The sequence below is a fragment of the Drosophila eugracilis genome, unplaced genomic scaffold, assembly GCF_018153835.1.
Source record: "Drosophila eugracilis isolate 14026-0451.02 unplaced genomic scaffold, ASM1815383v1 contig_445, whole genome shotgun sequence".
NCBI lineage: Eukaryota > Metazoa > Arthropoda > Insecta > Diptera > Drosophilidae > Drosophila > Drosophila eugracilis.
In genome coordinates this window covers 907,680-923,685 of record NW_024573311.1, presented here as the reverse complement: position 1 = coordinate 923,685, position 16,006 = coordinate 907,680, and the positions used below count along the sequence as shown (strand labels likewise).

The 16,006-nt window shown below is 40.8% G+C and overlaps 3 protein-coding genes across 3 annotated transcripts; 1 reads left to right on the top strand and 2 right to left on the bottom strand.

The window, feature by feature from the left end:
• Positions 1-118: 118 nt before the first annotated feature.
• Positions 119-3,457, bottom strand: LOC108110771 (transmembrane protein 184C). The gene is given in 7 exon segments (XM_017219987.2): positions 119-1,132; positions 1,134-1,273; positions 1,388-1,718; positions 2,008-2,104; positions 2,168-2,374; positions 2,431-2,708; positions 2,787-3,457. Coding segments are annotated over 7 exon segments (1,488 nt in total). The 5' UTR covers positions 3,087-3,457; the 3' UTR covers positions 119-997.
• A 521-nt stretch (positions 3,458-3,978) lies between these two features.
• Positions 3,979-6,915, bottom strand: LOC108110995. The gene is made up of 4 exons (XM_017220304.2): positions 5,498-6,915; positions 5,094-5,386; positions 4,645-5,032; positions 3,979-4,581 (listed from the first exon to the last, which is right to left on the bottom strand). Exons 1-4 carry the CDS (start codon positions 6,618-6,620, stop codon positions 4,259-4,261), a joined length of 2,127 nt encoding a protein of 708 aa, XP_017075793.1. The 5' UTR covers positions 6,621-6,915; the 3' UTR covers positions 3,979-4,258.
• A 93-nt stretch (positions 6,916-7,008) lies between these two features.
• On the top strand, positions 7,009-8,228 carry LOC108110996 (60S ribosomal protein L13). The gene is made up of 4 exons (XM_017220305.2): positions 7,009-7,091; positions 7,350-7,610; positions 7,675-7,983; positions 8,049-8,228. The coding sequence occupies exons 2-4, from the start codon at positions 7,368-7,370 to the stop codon at positions 8,151-8,153; spliced, it is 657 nt and encodes a 218-aa protein (XP_017075794.2). The 5' UTR covers positions 7,009-7,091; positions 7,350-7,367; the 3' UTR covers positions 8,154-8,228.
• The last annotated feature ends 7,778 nt before the right edge of the window (positions 8,229-16,006 follow it).

Here is a 16,006-nt window from a genome sequence, read left to right as displayed (position 1 = left end):
ACGATAAGACTTGTGTAGAAAAATGGAATAAAAAGCAATGTTAGTATGCAGATGGGTGCAGTAGCATATACAAATAATACAAATTTCAACAGATAAAAACATAAAAGGCGTTTGCAAATATTTTCCAATATTATATTATTAATGTGTATATTAGTTTTACAATAAGAATTTCTATTTAAATACGAGTCACGCCCTTTTCTGACCGGCGGATGTCACAAAATTCACAATCGGTTCAGGCATGTTACTAATTAACTACTTCGCCACACAAAAGTTCGAGACCTAACTATACGGGGGCACTTAACACGGATGCAAAGAATAAAAATATCATTTTGGGAAGGTCGGCCTACAAAATGAGCACATAAAAAGTACATACAAAATATCGGACCCCATTCAATGATGATTCTTTGGGCTAAGGGATGTGTGGATCTGTTTGTGTGCGCTATCAGGAAAAAACGATTACAGTAATGGCGTTGTAAAATAAGTTGGTTTCGCGATGAAAACTAAGGCCACAATTTAAATTCCCCATTTAATGGGCCGCTGGAAAGTGTTCGTTTCATGAGTATTCTAAGCCTAGCACAAATCTTGATATGGGAAAAACAATAAATATAAGTATAGCGTTTAACTGAAGAAGGTTTTAAGGTCAACGCGTCTAGGTGATGTACTCTCGATCGCGGCGTCGCCTGGTCGTAGAGGCTATAACGACAACGGGCTGCTCGCCAGCACCGTTATCCCCATCTTCTTCGTCCACGTCCACGTCTACCTCATCGTCGTCAGCGTCATCTTCCCCGCCCGTTGAGTTTGACCACTCGGACGCCGACCGGTTGCTGCCAGTCGCACTAAACTTTAAACTGCTTGACATGCCAAACGAAACGGACAGCGAGGCGCTGAGCGATGAGGCATTCATCTGCTGGCTAACGTCCACACCATCTTCGTCCTCGAAAGTGTCGTCAATGTGCGGGTGCTGATGCTGCTGGTAGTGGTACTGTTGGTAGCGGTGTCACCTGCCTGTGCCCGCACCTAATAGCAGGGCATAATCATCGTTGGACTCAGGAATCGGCTCGGCCGCCGAGGCGATTCCGGCACCGGGCGGTAAGCGCAGGAAGCTACCACCTACGCCAGCACCCGCAACCCGCTCCCGGATCTCTTTCGCGCTCGCGTAGATGCAGTGTATCGCGCTGACGGGTCGATATCTCAGAGTTCGACGCGCCCGGCAAGTGCAGTTGTTGTTGTTGGTAGTTGTTGCTATTGCTACGGTTACCATCGTCGGTTACGCCTGCTAAAGGAAATCGAGATTGGGAGTGAGAAGGTTGATTTTCGGGCAGTGTGTTCAGCTTGCCATCATACACAGGCACGATCAGGCGACTGGAAGTTGCACCATACATGTTACCTGATTGTGACGAGTTGCCCGGCAGCTGCTGATCCTGGCGCTTGCTGATCAAATACTCAGACTCACTACTGGAACGACGAGGACTGCGAGCCAACGGCTGGTATGTGCTGCGTCCCTGAAAACGGCGACTAAGCGAACTGCCCACTACGCCCAGATGCTCGGTGACGTCCTCCTGCATGTCCGAAATGTCCATCATGGAAAGGAAGGCGCGACACCAACTATGATTCGGATTGTTCCAGTACTGCGGAGAGTTGATGTGGAACGGGCTGTGCGGGAAGCTGTAGATGTGAGCTACAGCAGCGATGAACATCTCGATACAGATGAGAAAGTTCTGGTGGACAATCATAACGTTATTTAAATTGAATTCCGAAAATGGTAATTTGAATAATAGAAAGTAAGGCTGGTGAAGCACTCTTAGTCATCACTTTAAATACAGTTCTCAGTCATAAGGTTAATTTTTGTTAACCTTACTTATTCTAATGAACACTCATAAATCTAAATATAATAAAATCCTGAGACATTGTCAGTTTAAATATTTCAGTTTGGAATATGTAAAAACCCCAAAGGTATTAACCTTATTTTTCATATTAACCCGTATCTTTAAGATCAATTTCACTCACCTGCAGCAGGGATGCGAGATTAGTGTCACCAACATCCGACCCAAAAATGTCCTTAATTATGCCATAGTATACTAGCACATTCAGCAGCACTCCTTGGCTGTGGTTGAAATAGAATATGTTTCACATATGTGCATTCTAAAAGCCTTCAACCGGCACTTACAAAAACGAGAAGAATACCACAGCCTTGATGCACAGAAACTTTGGAATGGGCTTCATAGGTTTAAGGTCCTCCTTATTGGCACGGTAAAATAGCACCAAGCAGTACATGGCCACAAACTGGGAGATGTTATTTACGACCACAATATACGGAAAAGCCACGTTACCGGCGAACTCGCCCTCACCGTAGACGCCGCACAGTTCGCAGATACTAAGGGACTTTGATTAAACTAACAAGTTAAACAGAAAGTTTATCCCGACACTCACACAGAGATAAAGGTGGTAATTGGCCGCACCACTGTGTACTGGAGGATGCCGTGCTTGCAGTTGTGGATGAACTCACGTCCCATCACCCACGGACGCATGCAGCACAACGGAAAAAAGTGCGGCACCTGTGGCTTGTACTCCATGGTGGCCTCCAGGTCCATGCCGAGATTCAAATAGTTAAGCAGGTACACCATGAAGTTGTAGATAACGTACGCCTCATAGCATTCGCGCAGAGAGTCCACGTAGATGGAGTGCTTCGGAAAGAACAGGCCGATCCACTGCAAGTTAACAGAGAGTATTAAGTTTCTTGTGGTCTTCAATAACAAATTCGATTCCGACAACGGTGACCTACTTACCGCGTTCAGGGCATAGATGGGCACCATCCACAATATGCGGATTATGTGCTTCTGCAGTATGGGTTTCGTGAAATGAATGACGTGTTGGATGATATGCCATATGGACACAGGCACCGCGGACAGAACAAAAAGACCGCCGATGAGGATGAGCTGGTCGTTGCGCTGGAAGCCATCCTTTACTGAGTTTACGATTAGCAGCGGAACCACGATGATGGCAAAGATTACATAGGTGACAATAAGCAGCGGGCGTATCCAGATACGCCACTCCTCGAAGAAGCGTCTTACGTCCAGGCCGCACATTCTGTCCTCTGGCGTCCTGCTTACTTTGACTCTAAGCAAGTGGTAACCAGATTACTGAATTTCTGGACTTCGGTGTATAGTTGACGTTGACGTTGCTATGCCGCCCCGATTTTGTTTTCTCTTAGCTTTCCGATTTCTTCCGCTTCGATCCGCTCCTCTCCGCCAGAAGTTCTCTCACAGAAGGTTACAGAACTAGGCGGTTGCACCCACGTTGGAGGCGCATTTTCATAGATTCCGCGGTAGCAGAGCAAGGGCCTCAATCCACTGGGTATGGACCTACTGCAACTAATCCCACTGATTTGTTGCCCTTCTTTTATGCGAATTGAAATCCTATCTGCGGGTGCCTACGTCTATATGATTCAATGTGACCAGCCTGAGGGATTCTAAAAAGGCAAATGCTGCAGAAGCAACGGATTTTTAGAAATTCATTTGAATAATTGTAATATTTTTGTGCAATATAATAAAACCATCAGTAGGAATGTGTAATAATGTTTATTGGACCAATCTGTAAGTGCAAAATCAAAATTAAAAAAACAAAACCAAACTTCCCGGCTAAGAAGTGGTAATTTTTCCCAAGAGATGAGAGGGAAATTTAAAGGGCTGCAGATAAGAAATAATATTAATAGATTTTTTTTATTATTTAAAAATGTTGAAATTCAAATTTAACATGAATCATATGCATACAGTTTAAAATGTAACCAGAGCAAACCGAAATAAAATAATTTATTAAGTTTGAAAGAAAATTAATTTGATTAGATTCTAACTTAACTACAGTTATACGAATATACTAGTTCTTTTTTCATGGTTTTGATATATTGATGAGATGAGCATGGAGAACGGAATTTCAAAAAACGGTCGACCTTGATGAACAAATTTTAAAATGCGAATTTTGGGAATTTAAATTGATTATCGATTTATTTAACAAATATGCTTAGATTAATATTTTCATTGGGATCTATGCTGTCAGAATATTCTCTTAACATTTATACGATGATACATATAGACGTTCCGTGTCCAACCAAGGCTATACTCTGGTTTACAGTACGGCGGAATTGCTATTAGGGTACTTGTCCTGCCCTTGGTGGTCATGTTCATATAAACAAGATCGGATTAAGTTTAAAGTTATTTAAATGTAATTGCATTATATAAAAACAACTAGCTGCGACTGCAAACTAATTGTTGTGATGATGTAAAAAGAGGATCGCGTCAATTTGACTGCCACTTAGCATAAAGCGCTTGTTGAAGTCGTATATTTGGTCTCGAAGCGCCTTCTTGAAACTAAGAGTCACCACGCCGGGCACGCTGTGATACAGGGTGGACAAGTCCCGCAGTGTTCCATAGATGTGACCCATCTTGTGCCACCATTCGATGGGAGACTCATCCAACTGGACAACCACCTCGTTGCGATAACGTTTAAGATCAGTTTCCACGCTGCTATCGGCATCCCTCTTAGGGGGACTGGGGATCTCGGCAATGTCAAACAACAATTCTAGTTCTGCAATGAGATACGTGTTATTCCATGTTGTTATAATTATTATTTTTTTATTTGTATACTTACTTGACCTCCTGGAAGCACTGTTTCCTGGATTTCTTGGCTCTGCCTTGATAGCAACCGCGCTGCTGGTGGCCGCCACTTCATTGGACTCACCCTCGCTCACGCCTCCAAAGGTCTTGTTATATTTATTGGTCAGCATACGAATTGTTCTATCCAGGTTGTCAATTGTGGTCAGGCGGTGGAAGCGTGGATCTAACAATGCGGCTGCAGTCAGATTGTCATTAGATATAATATGGGCCTGAAGAACGCTGGAAATTGTGCGCTTCACATTCATCATTAAGGGGTCGTCTTGCTCGGCAATCCCCAGCTTCTTTATGAGAATCTTTGAAGTGATTGGGGAAAGCATACTGCACAAAGGGATATCCTCGCCACGCAGTGTGTCCAAAGCAATCTGAAAATATATAAGCCAATAAGAAAGATTTCTTGATACTTCAGTTGTGTGGAAAGCTTACCACAAGAGCACTCAGTGCCTCCGTTACTGTCTTAGCTGATAATACCAGGTGATCCATATCCTCAGACCAGGTGATTGACTCCGCAAAGAACTTGAGCATTTCGTACAGTGTCCAGGGGAAGTGTTCGTTATACGAGGGCAAGGGCCCCTCAGCTACCTTGGAGGCAATCTCCGACGAATGACGCTGCATAAGATCTTTCACTTGTTCCATTAGCGTTGCCACTTCTTCAAGCTCAAAGACGCGTCGTAGACATTTATCAATCACCGAAACATAGCATAACACAATGGGGATATCTGAAAAATAAATTATACTTAAGCAATTGTTTACTGAACAGCAACCAGGAAAGGTACAGCTCTAAATTCCTTCTTTAAATTTATAAGGTACTGCTCTGCTGATGCACTTACTTTTCTCTCGCAGATAAGTGTACAGCAAGTCCTCATCGTCGTCATAGTTTATGACGGCTAGTGTACAGTTAGCCAAGTAAAAGTCAGTGAGAAGATCGTCGAAAATGATATAATCGTTGTATTCTACGGTGGCGTAAAGCATGCTCCTAACCGACTGGGTCTCCTCATCCAGATAGTAATGGAAGATGCTAAGGAAGCGGCGCTGCTCGACATTCATCCATTGCTCAAAGGCGAACGAGAATGGCTTCTCGGAGGTAAACTCTCGTGTGATTTCCCCAATCTCCAAGAACTTTGAGGCATGCATCTCATTGATCAACGAGTCGATCTTGTGTGGCTCTGGCATGGGAGCTGAATTGCCCATAGCCAGCCGCACAAAATCACTAAAACCGGGATCGTACAAGGACTCTACATTGCGCAAATCCTTAATCACGATGTCCGTGAGAGCCTCGGCAAGATTGGCTATGTTGGCCACGGCATAGCCTCCATCCTCGTGTTTGATGGCACGCCCGTGGACTATTGTACCAGAGGGAGTAGCGACCTTGCGCTTGCGACCATACTTTGGTTCCATAACCAATCGCTCCTCCTCTTCGACCAGATTTTCGGCTTCGTCGTAGGTAAACGGCACCATGGTCTCGTAGAGCATAGTCTGCGAGGAGGCGTCCTCCTCAGCCTGCATTGCTGCAGTAGCCACAGCGGCCTCGTCCAGTTCCTCGTCAGAGGCGTTATCGTGGTTGCGGTTATTGATAAACTCCAGCTTGACCCGGCGTGAGGAGACATTCCGCTTGGAGAGCGGAGGATGTGTTACATTGCGCGGGGTCTTGCGCGGCGGTACATGGATGTCGTGCTCCTGGCACAGTTCTTTAAACAGATCCTTATGACGATGCTGGAGATGGGCCCGCAGGTTGGTTGTGTTTCCGTGGTTGGTGAGTACTTTGTGACACTTAATACAGACCACATTCTGCTTGGTTATCACCTCGTTGTTGTCGTTCGAGGGGAAACCAAAGTACCGCCAGTAGACGCTCTTCATCTTGGGCGAGTACAGCTTGGAAAAATTGAGCTGTGACACATCTTCATACTTTAGCTCGGCAATGGCTACCGGCGACGCGGATACCTCTTCACTCATCTTCGTATCTTAACGGGATTGCGATCTGGTTGTTTATTTTGATTTGGGTTCGACGACGATTGCTAACCAATGTGGGAATTAGCGCGCAATTTCTCGATTATAGATAGACGGTTCAATAGTCAATAGTTTTTTATCTGTATCAGAAGTACAGTTCAGAGTTGCCACGCGACACGCCAGTCAATCGATAAGGCAATTAAACGTCAATAAATGCTCAAAATGCACTCGAATATATTTTTAACGATTTTTACTCTCTGTTAAAATATACGCGTCACTGTTTTTTATTTTTAATACGACTGTCTGGCGTAAAAAATGCGATTTGTTGAGTATTCTGGTTAACACTGATTGCATCACCAATCGATAGCTGGGGAAATTTCTCATTCGCATTAGGGAATTTTCTAGGGAAATTTTCACTTGGCCTACGACGTGAAGTTGGTTGCGATTTCCTTTTTAATTCGTTGTTGGGAAGAAAAGGTGTGTAAATTTCGTGAGCGTCTCGTAGTTTAATGAAAATAAAAGATAAACGAAATGGAAACGAAACCATCAAGTGGGCAATATGTTGGGGACTTTGAAGGGGATTCAATGACAATCCTCAGACGTTTAAAAGTGCGCTGAAATTACCATGAAATAAACAAAATCACTCAGCCACGTGGGTCTAGACCTTGGTTAAGCCGCATTTACTGGTGTAAACTAATCACTAATGTTTTTATTGTGTTTTTGAAACCGTTGCAGCCAATCTAAACCGTCAAGATGGGTAAGGGTAACAATATGATTCCGAATCAGCACTACCACAAGTGGTGGCAGCGGCATGTGAAGACCTGGTTCAACCAGCCGGCCCGCAAGGTCCGCAGGCACGAGAACCGCGTCAAGAAGGCTAAGGCCGTCTTCCCCCGCCCCGCCAGCGGTGCTCTGCGCCCTGTGGTCCGCTGCCCCACCATCCGCTACCACACTAAGCTCCGTGCCGGCCGTGGTTTCACCCTGGAGGAGCTTAAGGTGAGTGAATTTTTTAAAGGCTTACTCCAATTTTCTTAGATTCTAACGTAATCTCTCCTTATAGGGTGCCGGCATTGGCGCTAGCTTCGCTAAGACCATCGGCATCGCCGTCGACAAGAGGCGCAAGAACAAATCCCTGGAGTCCCGCCAGCGCAACATTCAGCGCCTCAAGGAATACCGCAGCAAGCTGATCCTGTTCCCCATCAACGAGAAGAAGATCCGCAAGGGCGAGTCCTCTCTGGAGGAGTGCAAGCTGGCTACCCAGCTTAAGGGAGCCATCATGCCAATCACCAATGAAAAGCCCTCGGTGGTTGAGTTCCGTGATGTGACCAAGGAGGAGAAGAAGTTCAAGGCCTTCGCCACGCTGCGCAAGGTAAGTTATTGGCTTTGGGTTTCTTTAAACTCTTTATCCTTAAATTTTGGTTCCCCTTTTTACAGGCTCGCACTGATGCCCGTTTGGTCGGCATTCGCGCTAAGCGCGCCAAGGAGGCTGCCGAGAGCGAGGACGCCGCCAAGGGAGACCCTAAGAAGGCCAAGAAGTAAACCGCCTCTAGACCTGATAGTTCTGTCTATAACATCAACAACCAGAATAAAATATTAGTTTTTTCTTAAACGTGATTATCTGTGCTTTGTTGTTATTATCACGGGCGACGGTGTGATTTTTATCGATATCGTGTGTAATTATCGATAGACCGGATGTTTGGCGCCTTGCTTTAAACCTAAATTTCACATCTGAGATCAAAAAAACTAAAAACTGAACACCTTTAAAAAATTTTTTTTTTTTAAATAGTTCTTTGGCAATTTTTAGTAATTTAATTTTTGTTTGTTTGCATGAATTTTTTCACTAGATGGAAATTGGGCATGAATTAAAGCCCAATTTAGTCACAAATCTAGTCCAAAATTGAAAATCTTCTTTTGTTTTAACATATCAAAGTTTATATTCTGTAGAATGGAATAATTAGATTGCGGAAGTAATCTTTTGGTTGAAAAAAATTTCTTTAGTGCCTCACTAGTGTACTAGTTTTTTTAGTACAAGAAAATGATGCTGATAGATTTAAACACTTCTTAAGGTTGTATAAATTTGAAAGAAATTAGGAAACTTGTTTTGCTTGTAAAGACTAAAACTAACACTAGCTGATTTTTGAGTCTGACTTTTAAAGATCGTTTTTGGCCGTTATAAAACACTTGATGAGATACTTACACAAATTATGGAGTTTATTGCAACAAAAACATGTTTAAATTATTAATCTAATGATTCAAAAATTATTTTCGGTATTTATTTAAATATGGTTTGTTTTTATTTCGTTTTAATATTTAATTTAGTGTTTTGATTCTTATATGGGAGGCTTATGTTCTTATTAGGCAGTCATACAATACCACAGTAGCAGCACATTAATAATGTATGCATTATTTAGCAATACATCTGTTTCACTCATTAAGAGTTTTCCTTTTAAGTTTTCTATACAATCAATTATTTCTTTAATTTTAAGCTGTGCTTTTAAACTTTTTCAAATCAAGATATCCTTGTCCCTTATCCTTTCAAAATTTTGTATATATACGTATATATATTTTTTGAACTAATATTTATTTAGATTCAGGCAATACAACGTGACAATAATATAGGATCAGAGATTAACCACTATAGTTTGCCAAAGTACGAACATTTCACTGACCTCAATATAATCGCATTTGCACTTGAACCGCAAATATTAATTGAGGCCGCCACCCCGAGATTCATATTCCATATGTTGGTAATAAGGGCAGACCACTTCCCACATCCCATGCTAAACCAAATATGACCACATTCATAAATACATATGTATGTATGCAAAACCATAACTCTTTCGATGGTACGAAAAAAACATAAAAAAAAGGGTTGTGCTTCCTCAACCAAATGCGACAAGCCAATTCAATTATCGGGTGGTGCAGCAGCATCCAGATACAGATGCAGATCCAGATCCAGATAGAAAACCCAGTCTCCCGACCCACGACCCACGACCCGCACCTTGAACCTTGTTTATTCACTTCACTGATTTTTATTTCACTTAACCTTGTTTGCTGCTCTTCTTTTCCCCCGGAAAAAGAGGGCGAGGATGCTTGTTTCGGTGTCGTGTCAACTGCATTCAAATTTTTATTATTGAAATTTATGAGCGCAAAAGTGATTTTCCACATAGTTTTTCCTGCTGCCCATTGCCACCCCTCAATATTTTTTTTGTCTTGTTGGGTTTTCCTGCTTTTTGATTGTTTCTCTTTCTGTTTTTGCTTTGTTTCGACTGTTGTTTATGGACAACCAGCATGGTGGTTAAGGCTACCGGGGTGGGTTTTTTTCGGGTGCTGATCCGGGGGGCAGTGGCTCAAGCGGCAAACAAGGATGCGAGAGCAGGAAACTGCTCGTCCGTAATTGGCAATTGTTTTTCTATTTTTGTGTGTGTCACCTTTCGCGGCGACATTTGCCGGCGACCAAAACTTTTTTGCAACATGTGCGCCATGGTGACAAATCAAATGCAGATTTACTTTGCGGTTTATTTGAATGGAGGATTCTAGTCGGAAGGTGAAGTGCAGAGGGAAAAATTTTTTTTCATTTGATTCTTAACATAGTTGAACCACGTGTATTAACGCTTATAATTCAAAATATTAAATATTTAATTTTAGTTTAAAACAAATATTATAATTGATAGTAAATAAACTGAAAATTACCCAATAATGACTTTAAAAAATGTGTATATGAATGTAGCTAGTTGGTTTATATGGTAAGTATAAGCTTAATAAGAAATCTTTCTTTAAACCCATTTTCATTTTTCATAAATGAAAATACAATTTTTCTCTCTGTACAGAACTCTGGTGACTGAGTCTGATACTGTTAGGGCAAAGATGTGAATTTAATTTAACATCACACAAATGCATTTAAATTTCCTCTGCTTTTTATCACAAAATCGATTTGCTGTTAAATCTAAATCGGTGAATTTCCCGCATAATTGATGTCAGGCCAACCCATACCCATCCTTTTTCATTGGCTGTGGGTTAATCTGCATATGGTGCTACTACTGCAAGTGAAGTGTCCTTGCGCTGGCTATGAAAGTATTCACATCTGTATACCTAGGCCCGAGGTTCCGTCTGCACCATAAACGCAATCAGTGCTTAATGATCCGTACAGCAATTGGATTAGTGCCTGCCAGGCTCAAGGGTAAACTTGTCGGCTCAGGGACGGGACATATTCAGAACTAGAACCAATAACTATGATGAAGATTTACATGTGAAATGGCCGTAGAATAAGCTGCTAATGTGGCCGATGCTTAATCGAATAACTACATAGTGATGATCTTACTTTTCTTATCAATAAAAAGTAAAATTCGTTAATCTCATTTTATATGATGTCCTTGCAATAAATTACTTACAAAAAATACTTTTTTTCTGGGTAAGAAAAATATTTCGAAAAAGGGAAAATTGATATCTATTTGCCACATTAAATGTAAGTGAAAATAACATTTTTACAATATGAAATCGATGGGAAATTAAGATATATTTTTATGTTTTCAAGGATTAGACAACTTTAGTAACTGCTGAAACCACCTGTCATCAGAAGGAAAGTTATCTATCATCCTTCTAAATAAAAATGCTTAACTTTTTTGTTAACAACTACAGGAAAAATGCCAAGAATCCTTATGAAACTTAGAAGAACCTTCTGCCATAAAATGAGATGAAAAAACCTATGTTCAGTGTTCAGACAGTGACTTTTCTGCTAGTTTTCTCTATATTTTTCAAATATTTTGCTGGTTTGTCTGAAAAACAAAGCAAATATGGTAATAAACACCAAGAGTGGTTAACACATTGTTTGGCAACTTTTGGGAGTTGAAGCTTAAAACGAACTATCACACCTGACAGCGTTCTAAAAAACTTTTCTGGAATTTTTATTTATTTACTTCCTAATAAATATTTGCATTTTTTTTCTTTGTTTTTTGTAACACATGGTGCATTTACACAGTAGCTTCATTCCATCCCTGTATGAAAACAAAAGATGTGTTATGCCCCATCAATTTTGTACCTCGCTAATCCATGTCCTTGCAATTTGATGAGCTATAGAAAGTACGTAGATCCCTTACCCCCCTAAACCAGAGCACACAATAAAATGCTTATTATTTTTCCATAAAAAACCACCCAAAAAACCAAACAAATTAATCAAATATGCAAATAGGCGGTTTCGCCCCTCTGACAAACCATATTTTCACGGATCATCTATCAAAAATTGGCACGCCATAAAAAAGAGCAGGCTGATGCAAATGAGGGGGACCCTTCGTCACAGGAAGTTGCTTTTTTAGCCCACTTGGTTCGATTATGAGATCAATAGAGGCGGCACGATCCTGGCAAAACAAATCGTAAAAAAGGCAAATTGCAAATTGCAATGGGCGCGAAATATCAAAATCGCATTAGAATCACAATGGCAGGACAATTTTCGCATATGCGAATAATAATTGCCGGAAAATATGCAAATGAGGTGGGAAAAGCGACTGAAGTGGGCTGGCGTGAAATTGAAAATTGCATAGACAGAGAGGAGCTGTGAAGTGAGCACTTAAAGCGATTTGCAATTGTTCTCCTTGGACGAGTTGAATGTCCTTTACTGTTGGCCACGTGTTTTGGGGTCCTTCGTGTGTGTGCCACCGGCACGAATAACAACAGTCAGCTATATATATATATATCTGGAAACCCATTGGGCTTCGGGCCAAATTCAATTAACATTTTGGGGGCAACAGGGGCGTGGCTTTTAACTATAAAAACAACGATAATGAGGCACTCCATGGAGTGGCACACCGCAAAATGGCTAAATATTGCACGCCACTAAGCTTGAAGTGGAAAAATAAACTGTGGTTTGAGTTTATTGATTTGACAATAAATTTAATTATTTGGGTTTTAAATTTATGTGTGAGCCTTGAACTGTGTCTATATTATTGGGAAGCAAAAGTTATTTATGGGTTTATCATTAAGAGGATGCTTCTAAGAATATTTTCTTGCAAAGCTCTTAATCTCTTTAATAAATTATTATTGAAAATTGCAACCTAATTTATCAGTGTTATTAAAAGCTGTCAATATGTGTGTCATGTTTCGATTTTATGTTTTTAAATTCTTACTACGTTCTATTTACCATACTTTATTTTATTTTACAACTCCTAGCATTCAAAAAAATTCCTATTACTAATTCAACTTGTGTAGTAACCATTTTCCCATTAAAAACTTGTTAAAAAAGTAAAATATGTTCAAGTGCCTGGCAGATGATGTCCGGTCCTGATTTCAAAGAATCTCCATTTTAGACAGCTCCTTAACCCTTGGTCTCAGCCAACACAACTGAGAAGCCCTTCAAGCGAAAAACAATTACGCAACTGTCCAAAAGCAACTGAAACCGAAAGTCCCAACGAAACCACAGCCCAGTTTATCGCATAATCAAGTGCAGACAACAGATTTAAATTTTTCAATATAAAAACACATGTTAGGAAATTGTCCAGGGAGTCGTCCAACCTGACCCACCCGGACCGCAAGTGAAACATTTGAATGCGGTCGGATGGGCTTTAAAATCAAGTGCCTGTAGGTAATGCGATATTTAAATTTTAACCAAAAAATGCGTACCTAAAAAAACGGTCAGATAGGAAATAGATATGTAAGCTCGATTCGCGGGGGTTGGATAAGTCCGCTAATGTGAATACAATAGTCCTACTTGAAACGACCCGAGATCGTTTACTCACGCCGCCGACCGCAAAAGCACCCTCCTCCCTCTTCGAACAACCCCTTCCCAGAGACCGCGAAAAAAAAAAGGTCGCCTGACTTTCGATTAATCAAATTATCGCGCGCCCCGAGGGTTGATACAAAATCCAAAAGGAGTTGGGGTTAAAACGGCCAGCCACTTGAAAGTTCCAGATGGGAGGACAAACATTTGTCCACTTTTTGCAATTTGTACAGGTCAACCGATGGTTCATTTTTTTGATTCTGTAAATTTTTGATTGTTTACTTTTGCCGCGTGTTTTGTGGCACGCCACTGGCAACATCAATAAATTGTCAAAATCTGTCAAAATTTTTAATGACTGTGTGACGGCTAATAACCGATAATCGATTTGTTCAAGGCGGCCTATTGATTGCAATTGAGTTTGCAGTTCGGTTTTCATTTTTTTGTTGGCTACTGTGGACGTTTTTATGGATTGCTCGCTCTTCTGGACAAACAATTGAATCTGTGAGTTTAGTGATCGGGGACCATTTTAGAGTTTTTAACGTCAGGCGGTTATTTTTCATCCATCTAAAAAGTGAAAAGCAAACATGTGGGCGATGGTTTTCCGGGCGGGGAAACGCTTAAAGTTCAACAAAGCAAAATATTTTAAAAGTAAACATTTTTAATTTAATATATGGCGTATTTTATTGAGCAAATTTATTAAAATGTTATTAAAATATATATTAATATCTATTTTAAGTCTGAAATAATTTATTATAATTTGATTTTATTTTTCATTTATTTAAACGTCTCTTATTTATGGCAAAATTTATTGATTTATGTGAATAATTAATCATGTTAAGTCTAGAAACGGTCTAAATTAAATGAAATATTAAAATAGTTATTGTTATGTTTTAGGTCTAGCATATGATTTAAGTTTGCATGTTTTAGGTTATATTTCTGCTTTTGTTCTATGATTTGTGGCTAAAAATGTTTATTATCAATAAAACCTTTTATCAGTTGACTAAAACTATGTTTTTTGGCCATAAATAACGATTTATTTTAGTGTATTCCCTGCCCGTTGACTGGCTTTCACTTTGCCCAAAAACCACAACCTCAGAAACTTTCGCACCTATGTCGGATGACCAGGAAACCTCAGATGCATGCAAGTGCAGTACTCCGACCACCACCACAACTTCCTCATCCCAGCCCGTTGTCTAACCCTTTTTTTTGGGCTTAATTGCTAAGGCAGATCATAGCCATCGGTCCGTTGCTGCAACAAAGTAACTGACAACAATCCCACAATCCGAATCCTTCTACTTCGGCCCGAGTCAATGGTTGTATCACATGCATAAATTATCGTAACTGTAACAGTCGCGCATGTTTCAGTTCATTAGGGGACAGTTTGCGACCTTAACCCTTCTTCACGAGCTGCACGGTGCTGTTCGTCTGTGTCCATATGCAAAATAATGCCGCATCATTAGTGCGACGACCAACAATGGGAAAGGGTTGCAAGTGGGGCACGTGCCCGAACACCGGCTGCAAGTTCTCCGTTTCGGGACTTTTTTGCCCTTAACCCAGCCCAGAAATCGTGTTTTTCCCAGGATTTGCATATGCTGATGTTCACAGCATCATGTGAATTAGATTTTAGTGCTTTTCATTGTCGCAGGTCAAAGGGTTTAAGGGCAGGAGCAAAACTGTCTAGTCATACAAGTGTGTGATTTTAAAATACAGATATCCAAAAGATTAAAGGGTATATTGCACTCTTAATTTGAATTTTGAAAACGCTTTATCAATTTTTAAGCTGAGCCCGTCTTACAAAGATCCTGGATCGAAAAAATTAGACAAAATTAAACCTTTTAGTATGAACAAATATAAGAAGAAGATGAACAGCAATAAAACTGTTCAACTAATTATTCTCAAAGTCCACATTTCCCCAAAAAAATCTGTTCTAATTCAAAGACCACGCCTTCGATTCCTTGCATAACGCCTCCTGTTCTCGGTCAGTGATTTTTTCCCACACAACAGGGAAACCACAGAAAAATGTTGACCTTGTTAAGTTTTGGCAAAATAACCCGCAGAGTTGGCGATCCATCTGGGCAAGGCCAGTTACCTGACGGGGATCCCGAGATGAGGAAGATTGGAGGGCGAGCAGCTTGGACAGGTACTCACGCTTTATCCACTCACAAGTCACGGCTTCGTTTTGCAGCCAAAGAAGTTGCAAATGCAACCATAAATCAGCTCCTCATATAGGGGACACGAGCAACAGTTCATCGGCTGGAATATATCTAATAATGATATCAGGGCACGCTCTCTGGGTATAACGCGTTCTGATTGCCTCTTCGACAGCTTCCCGAAAAGCGGGAGGCTTTTCTCAGGCTCCTTTCCCTTTTTGAGGTCCCAGCAGGCGAGGCATCGTGACACCATCTCCATATGCATTTTCAACTGATGCAAACTACAGTAAAAAGTATTTCCAAAGACTCCTCAGCCATCCTCTTCCTTACCCACGTCACGGTTATTACACTGAAAACATTAAAGAGGCCAGAACCAAATAGCGTTAATGTGTCTTCCTAATTTAATTAGATTTTTTAAGAAATATAAAAATGAAAGATTATTTTAATTAATAGATGTACCTTATTTCGTTTATGATTATATAACCTTATTTTCAGCTGTGTATACAAAACAATTATGATAGAAAAAGGAAAGG

Bases quoted from the DNA above. Each gene is read 5' to 3' on its own strand.
- LOC108110995 (XM_017220304.2), bottom strand. From the start codon at position 6,620: ATGAGTGAAGAGGTATCCGCGTCGCCGGTAGCCATTGCCGAGCTAAAG. The intron at 5,387-5,497 runs GTAAGTGCATCA...TTTATTTTTCAG, and splicing joins CACTTATCTGCGAGAGAAAA to ATATCCCCATTGTGTTATGC. The intron at 4,582-4,644 runs GTAAGTATACAA...ATCTCATTGCAG, and splicing joins CAGTGCTTCCAGGAGGTCAA to AACTAGAATTGTTGTTTGAC.
- LOC108110996 (XM_017220305.2), top strand. From the start codon at position 7,368: ATGGGTAAGGGTAACAATATGATTCCGAATCAGCACTACCACAAGTGG. The intron at 7,611-7,674 runs GTGAGTGAATTT...CTCTCCTTATAG, and splicing joins TCACCCTGGAGGAGCTTAAG to GGTGCCGGCATTGGCGCTAG. The intron at 7,984-8,048 runs GTAAGTTATTGG...CCCTTTTTACAG, and splicing joins CCTTCGCCACGCTGCGCAAG to GCTCGCACTGATGCCCGTTT.